The sequence below is a fragment of the Condylura cristata genome, unplaced genomic scaffold (assembly GCF_000260355.1).
Source record: "Condylura cristata isolate star-nosed mole 26May11 unplaced genomic scaffold, ConCri1.0 scaffold00020, whole genome shotgun sequence".
Lineage (NCBI taxonomy): Eukaryota > Metazoa > Chordata > Mammalia > Eulipotyphla > Talpidae > Condylura > Condylura cristata.
Genome location: NW_004567121.1, coordinates 16,104,791 through 16,129,473, shown reverse-complemented (window position 1 = coordinate 16,129,473; position 24,683 = coordinate 16,104,791). Strand labels below are relative to the sequence as shown.

At 33.7% G+C, this 24,683-nt stretch overlaps 1 protein-coding gene across 1 annotated transcript in view; it reads right to left on the bottom strand.

Annotated features, from left to right (window-relative positions):
- LRPPRC (leucine-rich pentatricopeptide repeat containing) overlaps positions 1–24,683 on the bottom strand; it is an 88,093-nt gene that overhangs the window by 52,955 nt on the left and 10,455 nt on the right. Inside the window, exons 4-16 of the mRNA XM_012727343.1 lie at positions 22,940–23,061; positions 22,780–22,838; positions 22,153–22,239; positions 21,290–21,416; positions 20,804–20,948; positions 20,350–20,495; positions 19,996–20,101; positions 19,807–19,914; positions 15,879–15,997; positions 14,327–14,420; positions 10,108–10,174; positions 2,513–2,540; positions 811–868 (exon numbers count right to left, since the gene is read on the bottom strand). Coding sequence (XP_012582797.1) covers positions 811–868; positions 2,513–2,540; positions 10,108–10,174; positions 14,327–14,420; positions 15,879–15,997; positions 19,807–19,914; positions 19,996–20,101; positions 20,350–20,495; positions 20,804–20,948; positions 21,290–21,416; positions 22,153–22,239; positions 22,780–22,838; positions 22,940–23,061 — 1,266 coding nt within the window. The remainder of the gene's footprint in view (positions 1–810; positions 869–2,512; positions 2,541–10,107; positions 10,175–14,326; positions 14,421–15,878; positions 15,998–19,806; positions 19,915–19,995; positions 20,102–20,349; positions 20,496–20,803; positions 20,949–21,289; positions 21,417–22,152; positions 22,240–22,779; positions 22,839–22,939; positions 23,062–24,683) is intronic.

Below are 24,683 nucleotides of genomic sequence, written 5' to 3'. Positions count from 1 at the left end.
TTTTTTTCCACCATTTGTGACAGAAGTGATCATGCCCAAGGCCTTACCCTTTTCCTGTCCAAATCACAAGTAGTGAGAATAAATAAATGCCTTATACACATTTCTATACTATTTTTTTGTGAGCAATATTTAGGGAAACACATAAAATTTGAAAGGATAGTTAAATGTTGAGTACAGAAAGCTAAATAATTTTAATAAGCAGATACAGTAATCTTGTGGAGAGCTGCCTATTAGTCAATGAAAAACCAAGATTAACAAAGATGTTTTGTAACAACAGTAATTTTCCTATGCATTCAAGCATAAAATGTATAGGGCCATGTGTTAATACTTACGATAGGAAATTTGAACTTTTAAAGATACCTTCTTAAAGAAAAACACATACAATATTATTTTTAATTATATGAAAATGAAAAATCACTAAATGTCAAGATAATATATTTGGGGTAGTAAGGTTTTATTTAAAAGGAGAAAAAACTACAAGACCTATTTATCACTTTTTATGTTTAAAATTAACTAAACCTGCAGGATATTAAAATCACAAATACTAAATCTGTTTCCATTGGTGCTATAAGAAACATTTCCTCAATAACTGAAAAGAAAGTGTTCCAAGCCTGTCTTTAAAAAAAATACTTATGATAAAACATCTATAGATCTCAAAATAGCATGGTTATCAATACAAAGATTTGTAACCAAATGTTTTCAATTTCATGTTCAAATAGAAAATGTTTACTGCTGTAATCCTTCTAGCCCATCATTACACCGAAGAATGAATTTGTGGATAAGTTACAATCATCGAAATTGAAACGCTACCCGTTGGTCCTGGAGGCTCCTGGCAATAACGTCCATCCTTGTACAACAGTTCTGTTATCTGGTAAGACAGAAAATTCGTGCATTGCAGCAAGAGAGGCAAAAAGGAACAAATACAGTCTGAAATTGAATTCTTGAAATAATATAGCCTCAACCGAGTAAGGTATTATTCTATATCACAGTAATTCAACTCTACCCCCTCCTGCCAAGGAGATTGTTTCATTTTTAAATAATAGGTTTACCTTTTAAAAACAAAAGCAAAACAAGCCTACACTGGAAGAAAACTGTAATGTTTTATGAAATGTTACTAAGAAAGACTAAATTGATTTTGCTGTGTGTTGTTTTAAATGAGCTACTTGTATGATATTATAAATAGTAAACAGCTCACAAGAAATATCAAACAATATTATTTCTCATCATATTGATCTTGGTCTTGTTGAAGCTGGACACATTTTTGTTTTTTAAATTAAGTTTTCCAGAAATAATAAAGTAAAATATCCTGGACTACTGAAGTATTTTCTGGTCCTTTGATGACATTTCCGTAGTCATTAATGGCATTAAAATGAACAGTGCTATGCTTTCTGTTCTCGTGGGTTCTTATCCACTTAGTAAACAAACACTAAATATACACAATATTTATTTTCAACATCGACTGTGACAAAATTTTAAATAAAAAAACCTAAACACATATTTCATGATGAAAATGATCACAAAATCTAAAGTATTGACTTGTAATTTTTGAACAGTTTTTGACTGCCCTTATATATTCTCCTTTCAGGCTGAAGATAACAAAAATATAAAGATAGTGATATGCATTAGAAACTCTGTACTAATTTAGTCATTCTATGACTGAACTTATTTGCCCTTAAAATAGTGCTGAGTATCTACTATAATTGCTTAAATGGAAATTTGACAAAACTGGTAATATACTACTTCATAAAAATCATGCTACAAGGAAGGCCAAGATTGAAAGTGTTCAAAAGCAAAGCAAAACAAAATTATCTTCACTTAGAAATTACTTCTTAATCAACAAAGTCATAAGCAGAAGAGATGATGATAAGTAACTCCAGAATCTGCATTTGTACTTTAGATATGCAGCCATATTTAGTAGCAAATTTTGAATAAAAATATTAAATGAATAAACCAATGAAAAATCTTTTCAGTCACAAAAGTACTACTAAGTGTGAATATTCCAAGTACATGAGATACTTTGAGTGGCCAACAGTGTAAGTAACACTATAAATAGAATTGAATAAAATTTAGAATTTAAAAATATTTAAATTGGGGATTTCAGTAAATAATATACATTCTCAAATTAATAAGTTACAAATATTTCTTCTAATTCAACATAAAGATACATACATAAAATCCCTTTGTATAAAAGCAGTTTATTTCTCAGAAAGATAGCAGTTCATAACTGGTCTGCTATTCATTCTTAGAAGACATACTTACACAAATGTAAATACATGTATTTATTTAAAAATTATTAAATCTGTATGGTCAAAATGTTACTGTAATAATTCTAAGAGCTGTCCTTTGAAAAAGTTCCAAACCTTATGAATAATTTAGAACTATCAAGGACTGCTTTAATAATGCATCAGAATGATTTTTAAAACTACTAACTTCAATAAATCCTAATAGTACATCATAAATGTATAAAAGGTTTTTTATGCATCACTTTATGATTTGCAATAGGAGTACTTACCTTGCTCCAAAGATCTATATTCATAGACCTGCAGAGGGCAGCAAAGGATTAAAAATGAGATTTTAATGAACAAGCTACATTAAAATGCACTGGGCATTTATTACATGTAATACATACAAATCAGTCTTAAAATAAATAGGCAAATTATTGTTTCCAAAATCAAGTTGAATTTCCAGTTGACTTTGACTATTATCAAAGTTGACTTTGACTATTGTATCAAAGTCCTGATACAGTAATTTAAGGCTAACTAAACTTTCACTTACTTTCAAACATCAAAGTAAAGATTATTATTTAAAAAAGACTAGTTTGGGCCCTCCCTGGTGGCGCAGCGGGTTAAAGCACAGCACTGAGAAGCTACAGCCACTTCCGCATGAGTTCAATTCCTGCCTGCCACGGAGTTGACCACATGGCGCGGCAGACCTCTCCTGACCCGCCCGCTGCTCCCCTCAGCAGTGTACTTCATAGATCTGCCTGTTCTGCTCCCCACTCTGTCTCTGGTGAAGCCTCTCGCCACCCCTGAGCCTCTGGCCTGTACCCCAGTTCTGTATGCACAAATAAATCAATCTTAAACAAACAAACAAATAAATAAATAATAAAAAAATCTGTTATTAAGAAAAAAAAGACTAGTTTGGGTAAGATTCATTAAAAACACTAAATCTTGAGGTTCACGTTTGATGGAGCGTAATATGTCCATAGCTTCAAACTGTCTGCCCACAGACTACATATTACTTGTAGTTGTAAAAAATAGCAGCCATAATGGAGAAATCACACCTCATCACTGGGTGTTAAAATGAGACACTGAGGGACAGGTGAGGTGTTGAAGGTGGATTCACTAAGAACAGAGTACCTCTCCCACAGCATTCCAGCCAGGGTAGGAGACCTGAGGCTCATCATGGGGGCCATCCAAAAGTATTGATTGATACTTTTGGTATCAATACCAAAAGTATTGATTTCATAAAAGACAAAAGTTGAAGAACTCAATCAGAGAAAAGACAACTAACATCCATTCCTGAACTGGATTCATGAGAGGGGGGAGAATATACAAAAGAAGATAATTTATAAAAGTAGATAAAGAGTTCTCTGTACTAAACTTGTATTTTTCTATACATAATGGATTTATTTCAAAGAAAATAAAAAGAACAGCTCACCAAAATTTTGGTGATGTAATCTAATTCAGATGTAGTCTAATTTAAGAAGATAAATTATGTGTTTTAATGGAAATTTTACAATGTAAATACATTTACACAGTAAATTATCCATAGGCCTTTTTAAACTTACAGCTACAAAAACTCCATAGGCCTTTGTACACTTCATGTTAGGCAGTTTGGGGTTGGCTACATTTTGGTATAATGAGTTAATGGGGCATTGACTTTTACTTTAAAACCATCCACAATTAACTACTGATACACACACAACTCAAATGGATTTTAAAAGCACTATGCTAACTGAAAAAAAAAATGAAAATATTATGTAATTTATAATCCATTTATATAACCTTTGCAAATTAAGAAAATTGTAAAAATTGAGAACAAATTAGTGGTTGCCACCAGTTAGGGATGGCAGAGTAGAGGTCAGTGATGACCCTACAGGAATAGTGCTAGGCTTGGAGGGGCAGAGGTGAAAATTCTTGTAGTAATGAGGTTGTTCCCTATCTTCCCTGCAGTATATTCATTCATGGTTACATAAATCTACATGTGATAAAATGACAGAAGTATAGAGCTTCCCTGGTGGTGCAAAGGGTTAAGATGCAGCACTACGAAGCTATCTGCAGCACTGCGATCTAAGTTGAATCCCCAGCCAGGGAGCTACCCATATGGCACAGCAGACCTCCCTTAGGAGTGTATTTCTGTAAATCTACTTGTTCTGCTCCCCCACTCTATGTTTCTAGTGAATCCTCTCATCCCCACACACCTCTGGCCTGTACCCGAGTTCTTGCATGTATACATAAATAAATCTTTAAAAGTGCACACACATGTGAATGGCAAAGTCCTGATTCTGATAAATAGTTACATACAACTATTTTAAGATGTAACTATTCAGGAGAAATGGGTGGAGAATACATAGGTTCTCTTCCTGTGATTTTATAATTATTTAAAAAAAAAGTTTCATGCCCTTCTATAATCTTCTACCTTGTGATGAAATCATGCCTCCCACCACCAAACACATTAAGAAGGAAGACCTTGTTTATAGATGGGGGTAAAAAATCATCTGAGCTATCAATTAATAGAAGAAATAATGAGTTGACCAAAAAACTGCAGTGGAAAACAATCTATCACACAACGATTGGGCTGCTGGAAAAGTCATGATGTATTTTTTCTAGCAAAAATGCATCATGACTCTTTCACAATAGTTTCCATCTCGCCCATCTACTGATCACTCAGTAGTCTCCTCTACTACAGGGCATTTCCATGTGGAGGAAAAAAAAAAGATTTCCTTTTTAACCTACTAGTAAAGTTAAAAAAGAGTAACACCTCAAGATCCCAGAAGAAAACGCTGTGGGGTAAAGAATAAGTAAGGTGAAAAAATATATGTTGATGAAAATCAGTCATTTTTCTTGGTTTGGTTATAAACACCTTTTATTAAAAAGAGTTTTAACCTGCAGAGCTTACCATATCTAAGGGATAGGAAAAAGAAGAAAATCAGGATTTGCAAGGAAGTGAGTGGCCAGTGCCCAAAAGTGCACAACACTGAGCAGCAAGCCTTGTAGTGGGGGTGTTACCTCTTCTGCATTCCTTTGGGGATGTAATGATCCATTTTTCTCTCAACTATCATTAATTTTGTCTTGTGTGAAGATGTTATAGCAGTTGTTTTCATTAAAATACACTGAGATGGGCCCTTCCCGGTGGCGCAGCGGGTTAAAGCACAGCAGTGAGAAGCTAAAACCACTTCCGCATGAGTTCGATTCCCGCCTGCCCCGGAGGTGACCACATGGCGTGGCAGACCTCTCCTGACCCGCCCGCTGCTCCCCTCAGCAGTGTACTTGTCTATCTGCCTGTTCTGCTCCCCACTCTGTCTCTGGTGAAGCCTCTCGCCGCCCCTGAGCCTCTGGCCTGTACCCCAGTTCTGTATGCACAAATAAATAAATCTTTAAAAAAAAAATACACTGAGATGTACACTGAAAAAGCTATAAGCTAGAATGTCAAGGTCTGTATTTTAACAGTCTAGAAAAAAGGTGGGGGAAGGAATAGGGAAGGCTGTCAATATCTTAGCTGTCTGAGTTGGCTATTGGTACTTGAAAAGGTTTACTTTGTGAATGCTTGATTATTCCATAGTAAAAAACATACACATACCACCTCTGATTGAAATTTTGTGCCTCTCATCCAAATATCAATACTAATAAGTTAGGTTTTGTGTTTTTTTTTTTTTAAAGATTTATTTATACATACAGAACTGGGGTGCAGGCCAGAGGTACAGGGTGGTGAGAGGATTCACCAGAGACAGAGTCGGAACCAGAACAGGCAGATCAACAAAGTGCACTGCTGAGGGGAACAACAGGCTAGACAGGGGAGGTCTGTTGCGCCATGTTGATCACCTCCGGGGCAGGGGATTGAACTGGCACTGAGGCGGCTAAGGCCAGCTTGCAGTGCTGCGTCCTAACCCATTGCGCCACCAGGGCGGGCCCTTGTGGCTTTTTTTTTTTTTTTTTAATTAAAGTTACTTTAGTCCTTTCACCAAATATCTCTGAATATTCACTATCTCATAAAAAATACTGCTAAGAAATTAAACTGCCTTCGAACCTAGCATCAAGTACTCAGAGTAGGCATAGAGATAAACTTTCAAAGTTGTACATATATCTAAAAATCTGAAAATGACTAAAAACACTACCTTGAACACAAAACTTCATAATGGATAACACAGGCTCAAAATAAAAATAAATATACAGAATCTTTTAAAACTAAGCTTTTGCAAAGAATAGTTAATACTTCATCACATGTTCATTCCTTAATCCACTGCAATCTGGCTTCTGGCCCTAAATCACACTAAAAGTGCTCTTGCTAAAATTACCACTAATCCTAGCTCAAAATTCAACCGGTCCTCTTTGACTAAGTTTTGGGATTTGTGTTGATCATTTTTGGCAGTTTCCTAAGGGGGTTAAGAGATTGCCTGTTCATCCACAAAATGTCTAGTATCTCTAGGTCCTAGCCCTTGGCACACACTAGTAAGAGTTAATATTTTCTGAACACTCATATATTGGAGTTCATGAAGTACTTCTCCTCACTCCACAACACGTCAGGAGGGGGAGTCTCACTAGCTGACTATAAAGAGGCCCTTAACATATGGTGCTTTAACTTGTGACTTGACAGGATTAGCATCAGAAGCTTTTTTTTAAACATATCAAATATCACCTTAGTGGTATAGACTCCCATTTACCAACAGGGCAGAAACCCCCCCCACCCCCTTATGTCACAGCAGACCACAAAGACTTAAAATGCCTCCATATCAGTTGAACCATTTCTCTTTTTGATACATTCTATTCCCAGACCAGCTTTGAACTAGCTTAAGTGATATTTTGTCTGTTGGAAGTATCTCTAATTCTGGTGGTAGACTATATAATGCCCTCTCTCCCAAATGAATTTTATTCAGCTAGTAGTATTATTAAAAGCTCCTTTCCGTTTAAGTCTTATTCATACTGAACATCTTCTCACTCTGGATTTTGAGGTAAGAATTCACCATATTTATCAGACAGACAGATGCCCTTTAAGATACCCTCAAAAATCACCTTTTTAAAAGTGTAAAATAAAACAATTTCCTAATAATCCCACTCTAAGCAATATGAATTTTTAATCATTTTCTACAGGTGATGTTTGCCTATATATTAAAAAGTAATTTAATTTACAAGTTGGAAAACTTCAGAAACACCTTACACTTAATTAGTATTCACTGACCATTTCTTAAGGTTATCAATTTACTGAAATACTAATTTACCAGTTATAGATGCTATTCTCAAAAGGTATGAAAAAAAAAAAAGTATGAAGAAATTAGTTTTTCAAAAATATTGTGAGATAGCATAAAAATTAATCTGGGATAAAACAGGTTACAGAATACATACTAGCAACTACTACTTCTTTCCTGGACCTACCATTACTAAGCAGTCAGGTTTTCTTTTTTTAAAGATTCATTTATTTATGCAAAACCTATAGAATTTAAGTTTGGATGAATATTTTTTTCAAGTCTTTTCTCAAAGACAAATATGTGAAAATGTTACTCTCTTACTGCATAATACATTATAAATTCTTTTTAAAAAATCCAGCCCTATTAACATTTTTATATATTTGATTGTACTTTTTGTATTGTCTTAACTATACTTTTAAAGACACAGATCTTAGTTGTTTTTAATTTCACACACTACCACTGGAAAAAAGTGGAACTACACCAGCTAAAGAAAGCATAGCAACACAGAATTTTTTCTCTTTTTTTTTTTCCTACAAAAAGGGACGCTATTATAACAATAAGGACAATTAACACATCATAGTGCTGTACATTATATTGCTACAGGGCTTTATAATGTACACATATATACATATATACATATATATGTATATATGTGTATGTGTGTATATATATGTATATATATATACACATGTGTGTGTACATAATTTTTTAAACATCATTCTTCATTTTGTACATTTTCATCTTGGTTGTAATCCCTGTGGACTTCCCACCACCAAATTCATCCATGTGCTGTAATCCCTGTGGACTTCCCACCACCAAATTCATCCATGCGCCATCACCATAGTCCTGACAACACAGAATTTCTTTCATCCACTTGTTCTACCTCTTCTTGCTTGCAACAGAGTTCTAGAGCTGTCTACAGAAAAATACTAGTGTTTCCACAATCAACAGACTTAAAATTACTGACTAGATTTTATATCAGCTATCGTTAAACACTATAACTACAGAAAGGAAAGCAAAATCAGAATGCATGCTTTACAAAATAATCATTGTTAACAAGTGAGTCAATGAGGCTTCCCAAAGAGTACTCCCAATGAGTACTAAAATCACTGAGAGAAAAGGGATGGTTAATGGGATAGATCCATGATCCCACAGCTGCTGTACTAATTTCAAAGGGGATGAGGATCCTTTGTAAGGGAGAGGAAAACAAGGTATTGTAGAAAACTAGATAACCTCCCATTACATGGGGCCACCACTGAAACCAACACAGGACACCTGACAACACAGGACACCTGACATACACTTTGATGCAATAAGGAGTGCCAATCAGCTACGAAGTATTCTTGCTAATAAAAAATTTTAATTTGAGTTTGATCATGAAAAAAATAATCAGAGATAGACAAAATCTGGAAAATACTCTATAAAAAACAAAGTCTGAACCTGACAGGAAAAGTCAGTATCATTAAGAGAAAGATGAGGGAACTGTTCTGATTTAAAGTATAAAGAGACACCAATCAAATGCAATGCATGAATTCTCAATTAACAAGTAAAACAAATTTTTACAACTGGGACAATTTTAACACTGAGTATTTATATTAAATCATATTACAGTATTGCACCATTTTAGGAATGTTACTTTTGTGATTATACCAATAGTAATTAAATTCTTAAAAGATTAAAAACCTGGGCTCTCCCTGGTGATGCAGCAGGTTAAAGCACAGCACTAAGAAGCTAAAGCCACTTCAGCATGAGTGATCCCCAGCCCCAGAGGTGACCCACATGGCGTGGCAGACCTCTCTTGAGCCCGCTGCTCCCTTAGCTTACTTCGTCAGTCTGCCTGTTCTACTCCCCTCTCTGTCTCTGGTAAATTTTCTCACTGCCCCTGTACTCCAGTTCTGTATGAATAAATAAATAAATTAAAAAAAAATTAAAAGGCTGAAGAACCCAGTATTGTGATTTCTACATCTTCAAGTGGTTCAGCAAAAAAGAACAAAAACTGTATGTATGTGGTGTATGTGGAGTGTAGAAAAAGAACATGAGTGATGGAAAGCAAATAAATATGGCAAGATACAAAAGGTATATAAAAATATACTATTCTTTCCATTTCTGTTTATGCTTGATCATTTTTGAAATGATAGAAGTGGAAGGAAAAGGCCACTCACATTCTCTGAGCACACAGAAGTGTAGTATCATACTGAAAAAAGGTACCTTGTAATTAAATGCTCCAAGTACAAATCAAACATAAATTTGAATGCAATTCGAACTCATAATTTTCAAATAGTGCTTTCTTTTTTAAAACAAGATCTTTACTAAATCTATGTGTATTTCTTGGAAAAGATGATATTAAAAAGTTGCCCAAACTCAATGGAACTACTTAGTAGGGAGAATAAAATAGTAAGGTTATTTAAGACAAGAAGTATCTGTATCAGACTAGTGGTTACCAGATGGGAAAGAGACTGTGGCGGGTGAAATAGATAAAAGAGGTAATTCTAAGCCAGGATGGAAACTAAACCTTTGCTGGTGATCATGATGTAGTATGTACAGATGTTGAATTATAATGCTGCACAATGGAAACTATATCATAAATTAATGCTACTTCAATAAAGAAAAAAAGACTGTCTTTCCTAATACTGCAGTTCAAAAAGACAGAAGGAAACAGTCTACATTCAAGCAGAGAGCATTATATAAAGTGAGTACCTTACCTCCTAAAGCCTAGAGTTAGGCTGCCTTTCAAAGAAGCAAATGAGACAGGCAATGTATTTGATTTCACTGCAAAAGAAAATAACCATTAACTCTCAAACTAAAACAAAAAATAAAACCAGGAACTTATTTAGAAACATAATTATACTAAAATATTTCAATTTTCATTTTCAAGGAAAATGTTTCCCCACAAAATTTAATAACACATATTCTTTTAAAACAATTATATTTTCTAAAACATATTCATGAACATACAACTAATAAATTTATAAAGACTCTTTCACATATCAATAAATGGGAATAACTAATCTACTGAGAGACTCAGAGTCAGCCTGGTATCTCCACCTGGGCTAACTGTGACTAGACAATGTAGTACTCTAAAAGAAGCAGATGTTAAGTGTCTACAGGATTTCAGTCATTTAAAGGCAATAAATGAAGGGAAATTTTCTTTTTAGAGTGATGTGCTCATAGGACCATTCACTCCCTTTTCCACTATGATCAATAACTAGCATCATGCAAAATGTCAATCTATTTATTAAAATGATGCTGCGTTTTATATGTATATATGCACATAATTGTCTTAATCTTTTCCATCTAGTGTGGTTACAAATTATCCAAAAAAGAAGTCACAGACAGAAGGTGAAAATGGACCTAATGTGAACAAAACTTGAACATAAAGAGAACTGTTTTAGATCAATTTTTATATCACTTTAACAGGGAATGTAAGTTTCTCAATAGCTTTATACATCATTTGAAAACCATTTTTAACATGATCTGATTAATCACTCTAAGAATTTTGAAGTAGACACAACCGTGTGCCATTCAGCAACCTTTAATTTGACTAATCAAATTAATTTTGTATGTCTACAAACGCAAGGGAAGTGTGTCCCATACTCCACCAGCTCCATCAAGACAAACCATCGGCTCTTCCTTACTACCTGCCATTCCTTGTGCTGTAGAAACCAGAAGCACATATGGCAGAGCTACCTGCTCGCCAGGAATTAGAGAACTGTCAACCAGGATCATAGGTGGAGGGGTAGGTAATGACAGGAGTGACATGAAAGTCCCCAGAATTTTTAAATTTAATGCAAAAACCACTTGAAAATTTTTACACTTTAGTATTTTACAGAATATAGTCAAGTTTCTATTCCTTAAAATGACCAGAAACAACTCAGCAACCTGAAGCCTGCTTACAAAAGGCATCTATTTTCCTTAGCAAAAAACAAATCTGAAAAATCAAGAGGCTGTCAGTCAATGAAGTGAAATGGATGGTATGGGGAAGGGAAAAAGCAGTTCTCATGTATGTACTGCATATGCCAGATTCCTCTGCTAGTGCTTCTCTATTTTCATCTTGTCAGTTTGCAAAATCTATGTATTACACAGAATGGAAGGCAAAATCAATACACTCAGCTAGCAGTCGGCCTTAATACCCAATCTTCAACTCAAATAACTAAGCTTCCAACATTAACCATTTTTCATACTGAAAATTTTCATACTGAACATGTTCAATATGACAATGAATTATTTTAAACATCATATATAGATTATATGTTAAAAATCTAGGTTTTTTACAAAGCTTTCACCTACACAATCTGAACATGCATCACAGCTTAACGTTTTAACATTTTAAGGGGACTAAATATCGATGTTTGTGTATTTTGACTTTAAACGTTAACTTGCTTCACATGGTCTAAAAAACTGTCAATTTCATGGATGTTAAAAAATGAAGACACTTTAACAGGGAGCATAAGTTTCTCAGTAGCTTTATATATCACTTGAAAACCATTTTAACAGTTTATTAAGATTATTTATTTATTTATTAATAAGTGTCTTATTTATTAAGATTAAAGCATAGTATGATGAAAAGACTACAGTTACAGTTAGATAACCCTACTGTATGTGACATGAACTTCTGGTAAGCTGGGCCAGAGACTTGGAAGAACTGCCAAGAGGTAAATAATAACAGTTTAATTTAAAAAAAAAAAAATGCCCTCCAAAAAAACTACATTGCAAATAAAAGGGGGGTGGGTGGGGAAGAAGAATGGAAAGAATAAAAACATTAAAAGGCAGAGCCTGAAGAATCTGTAGTGGAAAAAGTACTGGGACAGACATGTAGTGCATAGGAAGACAGAATATATTTCTTGAAGTAGAAATGATTCACAGACGCTGACTCACAGTTGGCAAGCTGAAGAAAATTTAGATTACATAGTTGTTTGAAGCATTTATTTTTGAACTGCTGGTGAAAAAAAAGGTGGTACAAAAAGAAAATTTTTATTTGACACTGAATCTGAGAGCAAGTCAGAGAAGAGAGGTATGCTGAAAACCGAGAAGCTCTGCTATAGGTCTTGATAAATGAAAGCGTAATTGGTCCCACAGACAGTAGTGGAGAACTGATGTTTCTCATGACAGAGAAAGATTCAGATGAAGTAGACTTGACAAAAGATGCAAATATGAAAGTATCCTCAAACTGTAATTGCTTTTTATAAGTCAAGACTAACATGACATTCTTGTCCAGAAGATGAAGCTCAGTAACACAATGCATTTGTGTGTGTGTGTTGTGTGTATCTGTATCTTGGTTTTTATTTACTGGTTGAAAGAAATAACTACATTCTAATGAAAATCAAATTTGATGTTCATTTTGAAGCAGTACTGGGGGAGTTGCTGGGAGGTTTTGCATCAATAGCACTGGGGGGGTACTTTGAACAAATAAATAAAAGCTTCTTGTAGTTGCTTCCACTGCATTAGAGGACACCTTTTCTTAATGCTGGGGGTAACCGCCATAGCCTTTAATCAGAATTTGTGTGTAACTCATATATACTGAGCTCTTTTGTTCATTTGAAGTTGAATGAACACATATGTAAACTATTTTCTCTTTTTTTCCTGTTACATTCACCAAACAAAAACAGCTCTTTTTTGACAATGGATAAGCCCATTTTTCTGTCATGTAATCATTTTATCAAACTAAAGAATAAATCACCTTACACTGAAATTTTTCCTGAAGATGCAACCTTGCAAGTAAATAGATAATTTTATAACTGGACAATTTAAATATAATCCATTTAAACTGGACAATTCAAGCACAGCCATATAAAAATCTATCTTGTATCTATAGTCACATAATTAGAATTTATTTGCAGAACCCCTGACAGAAAAATTTTATCTCTATCAACAAAATTCTCACCCAAATGAGAAAACTAGACAAGTCAAGCAGTCAAGCAAGACTTACTTAAGAGCACATTAAAGCTTTCATCTAGTGAATCCTTCCTTTCCAAGAAGTTGAAATCCCTGTACCAGATTGTTTAAAAGGTCATGATCCATGGGAATTGTTAAAGACTTTGTACATGGAAATCTTATAGTCAGCAATGTTGCAAATTTAGAACCTGCTGAATAAGTGGGTGAACAAACTTCTATAACCTAAACTCCGGACCTGTATCTTTTTCTTTAACCCAACTCATTCCTTACATGTAGACTCAATCTTCCTAATATCTGGGTTACTGGTTTTGAAGAAGGCTGAAGAATAGCAACGTTGTTGTAATCAGAATATTATTTCACTGTATATTGTTCATTTGATTATAAATACTGGTGAAGTGTGGTCAATAAGTGGTTTTATATTAAAAATAAAAAGATCTTGGACCTGGCTCAACCACTAAGTTTGGGCTAGTCATTGAACACCTCTATTCCTTTCTTCCTCTGTCGATGGAGGTAATATTATGAACATGTGATAACACTGTAAAGCACCAAACATTTACGGATGTTTAGTGAACATATACTGTTTTATAGATGAGGTCTGGCAGACAGCCTCATGTGACTTGTAATTACACCAGACTATTGGTTAAGAAAACACTTTCAGAAACAATATTTCATTGAATTTTCACCACTCCCACAAGGTAGAAAGGCAGACCTACCCTCATTTCATGAAATTAAAGCAAAGAGAAGTAAAGAGATTTGTTTCCAGGTCCCATATTCAGCAGCTTCACTGTAAATAGAATCCAAGTCTTCTGGGCCCCAGTCCAACCCTAAAACCATGTAACTGCCAACATCCTTTAAAATTACTTCCAATTTCAACTCATAAATTATCTTATCAGTCTGACTTAAAATAGACTAAAAACTTGCTTTCTTTCAAGAAAGTCACCTTGAACTACCCTGAGGCAGGCAACTATCTTGGGTGCCCTCATGAATAGCCAAAACCTGTCAAGTTTACTGCTAATATTGCATACTTACAAAATGACAAAATAAAAGCCAAATTCCCATTTACTGCTTCACTCTTCAATTCAGCTTGAGAAAATGTATTATTTTCAGGTAGACACCCATTTTCCTATGGATAAAACACAGTTAAGTTATAATGTGTCCAGCTAAAAACAATTTAGTTGAACCTAAAACAATTTAGTTGAACCATTCACAATTTCTACTTTCCCATTTATTTAAATACAAATCTGATGATCACTTAAAAAATATTTTGGGGAACGTGAATAGCTGAATGATTAAATATTAGCAAAAACAGTAAGATGGAGTACCAACATTTCTATTTTAATGTTTATTTTCAAATTCCAGTAGCTGTTGTACATTGAGTGGCTTCCTTCTAGGAAGAGTTTACTATAGAAGACACTAGAACAATTCTTTTATTCACAACCAAGTACAAATTCAAAGCACTGATCTGAAAACTTTATTTTGGGGCATAGAATAAGGTAGAGATCAAATTTAATTTCAGTTAACTGTAAATGGCAAATCACTTGTCAACATTACCATTTGCTTATTTAATTATATAAGCCAAATTTAGCTATAGTAGTTTTGAATCACTATATAATAGCACCATGTTAAAAACTAGTTAATTGATAAGCAATGAAATTGCACAGAAAATAATCTGAAAAATTATTTTATCAGTAATTTGTAGAAAAAAATTATTTATAGAAAAATATCTACTTATAGAAAAAATTATACAGTAGAAGTATGTAGTAGAAAAGTGCCAAGTAAACAGAATAGGCTTAGGGGAATTAAGAAAATATAGGAAAATCACCTTTTAAAATATATCTTTTAATAGTAAAATATACAGCAGGCTCAAAATACTCTGCTACGTACTCAGGGAAGAGAGGTAAAAACACTCAAGTCATAAAGTCTACCTTTAAAAGGAGTGTGATTATGTAGTTATTTCAAAGAAACACTAACAAGACTAAAAAAATCAAGGCACTGTGAGAGTAAACACCCAGGAAAGAGATCTCTGGAACAAAGCATTTCTTATTAAAGACCTTGATGCTCTGCTGTAATGCTAGCTGTATAGCACTGCTCCTTGGAAATGGGAAGTGCAACCTTTGCTGGTCCAAAGCATTGTCCCAATCAACTTCTTCACAGGACCCCTCAAAAATCTCTCGTCTATTCTTGTGGGGCAACAGTATTTGGCAGTCATGCTATGGCATCAAACAAGGTACTTTTTTTTAAATAGTAAATATGCCATGAGTGTATTGTGAAAGTTCATACACAAGTGAAAAGTACTATTTAAAACAAGAAAACTGCAGCTGTACCACAGAGGAGTATGAGGAGTGAATACTGGTTACTTTCTGGTATTTCACCATGTCTTTTCAAACATAAAGTGTTGCTTTACCATTTTAAATTTTTTAACTTAAGCACAACAAATGTTACACTATCAATATTTTTACAAAGCTTTAGAAAACTGTATATACAGATTATCACATTTAGTCCTCAGCTAATGGATTTTTTTTAACATTAGGGAGAAAACACATTCTCTTCATTATGAAATTAAAACCACACTTGTACTCACCTGCAAAGCAGCACGAACTGACTGTACACTATCAAAGGAGGGAAACACATAATTTATGTATGTCTCCTGATCAGGATTCACTCCTATGTCATGCATTACTTTCAGGACTTCAATTATACCTGTAAGCAGAGATGAAGAACATGGAATAAATTAACAAAAAATCAGAAAGTTCACTTCATTTACTTTTTGAATTAAGTTTAAGAAAAATACCCAGCCTTTTGTTTTTCTGAAAACGGAAAGCAGAAGAGTAACAGAACTTGGAAGATTATAAATGAAAAACAATTCCTCCTTTTCATCTCTTTATTAATTCTAAAATGATTAACTATTAGAAAACTTAAAACAATGAGGTAAAGGGCCTAACATTTTAGGGAGTTAGTGTTATTAACCTTTACAGTGATCATGAAAGCACCACAGCAAACTATGTTCTACATATGCAAATATTACCAAGCACTTTACAGGAGGGCAGAACTGTGGCTTTTCAATCATCTAAAGTCTTCAAATGTTCTTTCTAACCAATAATGATTGCTTTCAAAACCATGGCTTAAAGTACATTGTTATGGTGTATATGAGGCTTACACACCAATGAAATCAAAACAAAAACAGGCTTTAAACTTTAAAGAGCTCTAACTTTCCACCCTGGTTCTGGCAGCTAATGGTAGTATAAATCCAAGCAAGTAAACCACAATGTCTTACACATTAGAAATGGCAAATGACAAAAAAAATTTCAAAAATAGGAATTAAGATAGCTCAAACTATTGTGAAAGATAAATGATTTAACAGAAAATTTTACTTACTTATTGGCTCTATCTGATTTTAGACTATATAAGACATTCACTTTATTAGAAAGAAATTTTTTCACCTGTTGAAAATTTCTCTCTACTCTAGGACTTTACTTTGGCAGGTAGGCTTCCAGGTATGTCCCTATATTACTTTATACACACACACACACACACACACACACACACATTTTAAAGATTTTGTATTATTGCATAAAAGAACTGGGGTGCAGGGCAGAGGTACAGGCAGTGAGAGGACTCACCACAGAGAGTGGGGAGCAGAATAGGAAGATCTACTGAAATATTACTGCTGAGCGGAGCAGCAGAATAAATAGGAGACGGTCTGCTGTGCCACACATGGGTCAGCTCCTTGGCCAGGGTCCTCTCAGTGGGCCACTGCAGTGATACCTCTGAGACTTAAACCCCAGGGCAGCAGGGAGGTCCACATTTTGTATTCTTACTTTTGTGTTTTTTAATACTCCAAAGGATGTACAGATACCTAGTCATTCTGTTAGGTCCTCTCATTCAGGCCAACTTGCTAAAATTCCAACTGTTAACTTCTCTACTTGTGGCACAGAGGAAAATACAAGTGAGCTAAGTTTTAAAACAAGAATGTTTCTTAGGAGATGGAAATGGCTAAGTCTGCAGCCAGAAAATTTCTAGAAACAACAAAAATTTAATTATCCTGTTGTTAAAAAAATCTTGGTTTAGTATGATCTAACCTCTAAATATGTTTGCTTTCCTGAAGGGTTTTACTTATTCCTTATGAAGCACTCTATATCCTCCACCATTGCAGCTTATTTTTTTCACTTATTTCTAACAGCTAGTGTATAACTTTCACCAGACAACAAACAAGTTCTTTGAAATAAAAAGAATGTAACTCCTTACCTTACTCTAAAGAAACTACAGAATACATAGTTACTACCCTGTTACAATAAGGAGAATTATAGATATACTTTACTATATTTCAGGACCTCCTTCAAAGAAGTAACTAGCTTTTAAAGTTGTAGAACAACTGAAAACCTCCTGCACTTGCTAATTATTTTAATCATGTAAAACCTCCACTGATTACAAAACTTAGTACAACTGTAAAAAATGTCCTTACTAAGAAAACCAGTAACTAATTTTTGACCAAAAGCTAAGAGTTTTTGTTTTTGTGTCCTTTTGGGTTAATTCCTAGGAGTGGAATTGCAGGATCATATGGAAGCTCCATTTTTAGTAGTCTGAGGAACCTCGATACAGCTTTCCATAGTGGTTGCACCAGTTTGCATTCTCACCGGCAGTGTGGGAGAGTTCCTTTTCCTCCACATCCTCGCCAACATCTATTGTTGATAGTTTTTTTTTTTAATTTGAAACAAGTCTTTTTTTTAATAATATAACAGTTTATTTTCATAGTGCCTTTTCCATCTCAGTTGTAATCCCCGTGGGCTTCCCATCACCAAATCACCCGTGTGCCATCACCATAGTCCAGTGCACTTCCCTCCCCCCACTGTTTTTTATCCCATTCTGCACCCCACCCCTGTAAAATGTCTCTGGTATAGCTGTTCGTTATTATATTATTTTCTCACCAGGTCCTTTATACTCCTGCTATCAGTGAAACCATCCAGTATTTTTCCTTTTTTTTCTGGCTTATTGCACTACAGCTAAGAGTTTTTATAAAATAAATACAGCACAATATCTAAACTAAGAGTCAATAACCTAATATATATATTCCCAATTTCCACTAAGGAAGTCTATGGTCAATCACTGAAACTCCATAGTTCTCAATTCCCTCGTTAATGAATATGCTTTCAACAATACACCTTTGAAATCTAAATTTTAAAATTTTAAGGAAAAGATAAATTCAAGATTAAAGCCCATTTTATTTACTAGTCTAAGTTACATTACAGAAAAATATCAAAATTCTTCTATGGTTACAAAATAGTAAAAATTTAGTAATAACTAAAGTAATAACTAAGTAATAACTAAGTCTAGATATCATGATATGGTTGAGGAAAGCCAATTTACCTGGTAAACATTTCAACAGGGCCACCAGAAGTATTTTCCTATCTGTGTAAAGTTTACAATATTAGTATGCTCAAAGATTTTTGTAGAATGATGTAAACTTCCAGTAATTCAAAAAATATTAGGTTAAAGGTTATTTCTTGGAAATTTCAAAACTGGGGGATATGCAAAGAGTTAATCAACTAACATATTATTTTCACAGAGATTTTTCTAAAAAGGATTTAGAGACCTTTATAGGCAGAAACAATTAGGGAATACTTGTTTCACTATTTCCTTTATGCCAGAAGACAGCTATATATTTAAAATAAAATTGCAATCTGAAAGTCTGCTAAAAGCACTTTTTTGTTGTTTGTGCATTTTGTTTGTCACCCAGTGTCACACTAACAACTCTGCATCTCATTCTAAAGCACATTATACTGTGAGATAAAATGAAAAAGACCATTTTTTGTTTCCCCAAGGGGGAAGTACTTCTGTTAAAAGCATCTTTTTATGAGACTACTCTTTCTGAATTACCAATAATGCAAACCAAAGAATTAGATACTGTACTCTAAAATTTAATATTTGTTCAATCCTTATTCATATCCTATAGACATCCCATGTGTACAAGGGAAAAGTATGCTAAATGCTTAAATGTACTTAAGAACCTAAAAGATTGAACATTTCTGTCCTTCAATCAGCAGTCTGTCAGGTCATTTTGCATGAAAGTTTTTCTGTCTTTCTCCTTACTGAAACTCAGCTGGCTTAGGAAGAAACAAACTGATCCACAAAGAATGGCCAGCACTGTTTTCATGAAAGTGACTATATAAATTAATCTATCTATAAGGTAAACTAATTTCAAACACTAAATGTAAAATTAAGAAATAAGTTTTTACAAGCACTTAAAAGTAATGAACTGCTTATAAAACTATGCTCACAAATTTTAATATCAAAATCAGAAGTGAATTAAGAAATTAAATTAGTGAAATTGAGGTGAAAGAAATCCAATGCTGGTTTTTGAAGTGCTTACCGAATACCGTACTATATGATTTAAATCAATTTCACTTTCTAAGAAGGTCTAATACACAGGGATAATATGCTTCCCCAAGAACTCAATGTGCACAAACTGTTACATGGTATCTCTGAGCCATCTGTAAAATGTGAAAACTAACCTTGAACATTTTTCTCCTTTTGATATCCAACTAGCATTGGCCAGAAATAGTGAGTTCTGACAGGAAAACCTTCTTCCTTCATAGCCTTCATTAGATCTTTTGCCAAATCTGAAAGAGATACCATGATGTATTACACAGCTACCTCAGAAAAATTTATTTATGCCAGTTTTAATTATGAGAATACAGTACCAATTTTATTGGCTACTAAAGCACAGTAGAGTGTGAATGGTAAAGGAGATGAGTGCATCTGGGCTTCCTTTAGCTTCTTGCAGTAGTCTTTCAGCTTCTCTGCAGGCTAGGGAAATGAAAAGCCACATGTCAGTTGGATCTGCAACTATTCCACCATTTAACTTTTCGTAAATCTTCTACCACTTTGGGGGATCAAATTTTAAACCTCCCATTGTTTTCCTAACCAAAATCTTATAACACAAAATCAAAGTCTTATAATGCTTGTAGTTGTTCCAATCTGACATGTTCTTGCATTTTAAAGAATCTTATCTCACCCCTAATACACTGTCTAAAAAGCAAAAAAGGACAGAATACCGTATTCATGGTTACACAATGTCGTAAAAAGAAACTGCCAAAGTCACTTAGGTTGTTTTCCCTCGATACAGGACATGCCAGTAAGATTTGCAATGCCGTATCTTCCAATTTTTCAGTAACTAAAAGCAAAATGAGGTTCATTGCATCTGAAAAAAGAAAAAAAAAAAAAAACAACTTCTGTTACTGAATTAAATATTTTACACTACGAAAGACAAAAGAAGGAACTGAAAACACCAAATGATTATATGTCTAAATAACGAAGCAATTCCAAATCAAAATATTCCAAAATATTTACTAACTTGAAGGTGTTTTTTTTAGCATTTTAAGCTAATTGAAAAAGAATACCACTGCTCATTAACCACAATCCTTTATGGTTACAGAATGCCTCTCTATAATTTAAGAACAGTAATTTAGATTTTCTGGAAAATCATGAGAATAAAATTTTTGAAATTACCTGGAATATATCTTCTTTCATATGTAATTTTCCCCAAAATTTCAGAGACATACTGAGGATATCCAGCTTTACTGAAGCTAAAGATAATTTGCAATAAATCACGATCCATAAGGTAAAGATCAGACTTTTCTACGTTCTCCAGGATCTACAGACAGTTCCATAATTAAAAGAGCAAGTTAGAAGTCAGTATTTCAATAAAAGTTGAATAAATGAAAACACCAAGATTTTAAAAATTAGGAACTTATACTATCTGTTATTTAAAGTTTGACGATTTCTTTTATTAAAACAAAAAAAATATCTATTTCAACAATAACAGTTATAGTAACACCAAGAAATTAAACTATTAAGAATGTTCCCCTAATAAGATTATCTACAAAATCTATCCTTAAAAACAGATACAAACTCTACTTTTCTACTACCCGGGAAGAAGTAACAAGCTTTTATACATGATTTTGAAGTATGTTTATTCATAAGACATGGTCATACCTGCTTAACATGACCAATATCGCCCTTCTCGGCATATGCATTCAGTAGTGCTAGGTACGTGTCTGGACCAGGCTCAATTCCGGCTTCTTTCATCACTGTGAGAATATTTTCTGCATTCTCCATATCTCTGCAAATTAATTCAAAGGAAGTAAAATAGATTGTTGTAATGCTGACAAACTGTAAGTCCTGTTATTTAATCCAAAGTATCTTCTATGTTTATTAAAAATTCTTTAGTATCATTTAGAATCAAGGTAACATTAAAAAAGAAAGCATACAGTGTTGTGTACCAGCATGCAGTGTTGTGTACCAATGTTACCGCAATGAAAAACAGTAAAATCTAAAACAAGATTGCCTTAAATAAAAGGGAAAATAAGGACAAATACAAACAGAACTGGTAATAAATTTCTGAAATTACATAGTTCACAAATCTCAAATTTTTACTGATAACTTTTCTGAAAGAGAATTGAAATTGTATATAATCACATACACATGACATAATGCTCCCTTTTTCACTTAATATACATGACTCTAACATTTTTATGAAAGAATAACACTTAGCAAATTATTCTTTAAAAATCAAAACATTTTCCAGGACCCCAGCAGAATGGTTAACAAATTCTAAAAAGTCACTTTGGATCAGGATTAATTTTTAAAATTGAATATTTTCAAATAAAAGTTCTATGGAATAGATAACTTAAAAAATTATTAAAAAATGTGCATGTTCTAAGGTATTTCTATGGAGGTAAATAAACAAGGTTTAAGAATTTAAAACAATAAAGATGAATGAAACCAATAAAAATTAGTAATTTTCTGTGATTTAAACATCACTTGAATGAGAATGAGAAGAAATCCTTGGGCATTACCCAGCCCTTGCATGCCCTGTAACAAGGGCGCTGAATACAGCCTCAGTGACGGGAAGATCTTTAGTTTTCATAAATCCAAGAATCTTGCTGCAAAAAAAGAGAAATGAAAACACTCCTTGATATGTACATCAAAAACAGATTTTTATAACATATACACAAAATCCCACTGCCATGAGTCATATAAGTACTATTGTTAAAAACAAGTTTATTTTAAAAATCTGATTGTTTCTTCTACACTGCTTAATCTTTCAAAAACAAAGTTTAATATCAAATTTAGTTAAAAATATTTTTGTCCATTTCAATTTATCCCCTATATCTTTTATCTTCCAACTAAAAGGGGATAACAAATTTTACAAAAGTAGGAAAAATATCATAACTGATTTTTTTTTTATGTATCAGCACGGTAAAGAGATCACCAGTTTTTTAATGAACAGAGTTTAAGTGGCTAAAAACATTGTCTTTAGGCAATAAAAGTTTAAATTAATTACCAAATTTGCTTGAAGATTAAAATACTTCTAAAATAAAATACCTTATTAAGAAGAAACTTCAAAAACAGAAAAACTATGTTCTAGGCTTACAAGATTTATGAGTATGTTTGCTTAAATATAGGTTTATACAGCTCCATACCTGGCACCTTCAATATCTCCTACATTACAATAAGCAGCAATCAGCCTCTGGTATGTCACCTGTCAATGAAATGGACAATGAGTAATTTTTTAATAATATTTTTTCTGGGTCAAAAAAAAGTAGATATGGCCAATAAACATTAACAACAGCAACCACCTACTCGATTTGGTTGAATGTTTGCTGTCTCCATTTGTGCCAAGAAGTCAGTTGGTGAGAACTTATGTTCATTTTGAAGATAGACTTTAAGTAAAGCATTATAGTGACTTACATCATATACAGTACCTAGAAATGAAATTTAAATCAATTTTTAGAAAAGTAGCAAAATTACTCTATCACAAATAAAACATACAGACATAAATTTAACAGAAAGGGTAAAATAATCACTTCAGCATTTTAACCCTTGCTTAAACTCATCTTTAATGAAATCTTATGAGAACAGAGCAAGCTAAGAATTCAGTACAGTAATTACTGAATTACCATATATTTACATTTAGCAGCCTACTCATATATTAAGAGGTTTCTTACTTAGGAAGCCTAGTATTCCCTCCCTACTTGAGAACACTGGCAAAGCTGCTATATTTAAAGTGACTAAAAGATTTTTCTATATAAAGCAGTCTTTGCCACATTACAGACACACCGAGAGAGATGCATTGTAACTATCTATTTTACACAGGTAGAACTGTGCTACCAATTTTGCTTACTCTAACCAGATTACTCAGTCTTTGTTTAAAGGCTCTGTCTCCACTGAACTTGCAGTTGCTGAATATCATTTTTAGTTTGTTTTTGTTAACTACCTGTATTCCTGCTCTCTGTTTTCTGTCCACCTTGCGTAAGGCCACATCAGCAGAGGTTATTATGGAATCTTACTGTACCCACTCACGACCTCATGGCTATCATGAGTCTAGTGTACGAGCAAGCTTTACTATTTTTCCATGCATGAAATTCCATATCTTTATTGAACTGTCTTTAGTCATCTAGTGTCAGTTTCAGATTCTAGGTGGCAGAGACCTGTTCACTAAATTAACATTTGTTTTTATGTTAGTAAAGTGTAGAATGCTTACTATGTTTCAGGCATTATATTAAGTGACTCAATAAAGGCTCAATTACTCCTCTCAATTGCTTTGAGGCAGGTACTGTTATTCCCATTCTACCGGCAAGGAGAATAGACTGTCTTCTTGTCCAAGGTCACAGAATTAATGACCACAGATTTGAATGCAGGTGGTCTGTCTGAAAGCCCAATCTCCTAACTAAAATGACAGTGTAGAGAACCATGTGCAATGCAACACATGCAATATGACTATGCAAAAAGGTAACCAAATAGTGTTTGAAAGGCTCTTTTTTCAAAACACATGCCATATGACTATGCAAAAAGGTTACCAAATAGTGTTTGAAAGGCTCTTTTTTCAAAAGTCATCAATTCGAGCTGAACTGTAGCAATGACTCATTACAATTCTAAGGCTGGAGGAAACTGTCTTCTGTAATTTTATAAAGATAATTCACTTGCTTTGTTGGAAAAGCTGAAGAAACTCCTCAAAATTCAGGTAAGAAACAGCTTTTCATGTAGAATTTAGGAAAGATCAATGTTCAAAATAACTCGGGGTGGTTTCACTAATTTTTGCTACACTGGCATAGTTCTATGAATGATAACAATTTTTCTGTGACCATCAGCATAACTTTTATCCTTGTATTAATTATTATGCCTCATTAGCTTTACAGATCGTTTCTTGAAAAAGACTAGAGACAATATTTTAAAAATACCATTACCTTTTATTTTATTTTTGCCAGATGTCTTCTCTGGATCAACTGTTGTTTTTTTTTTTAAGATTTATTTATTTATGGATACAGAACTGGGGTACAGACTAGAGGTGCAGGGATGGTGAGAGGATTCACCACATACAGAGCGG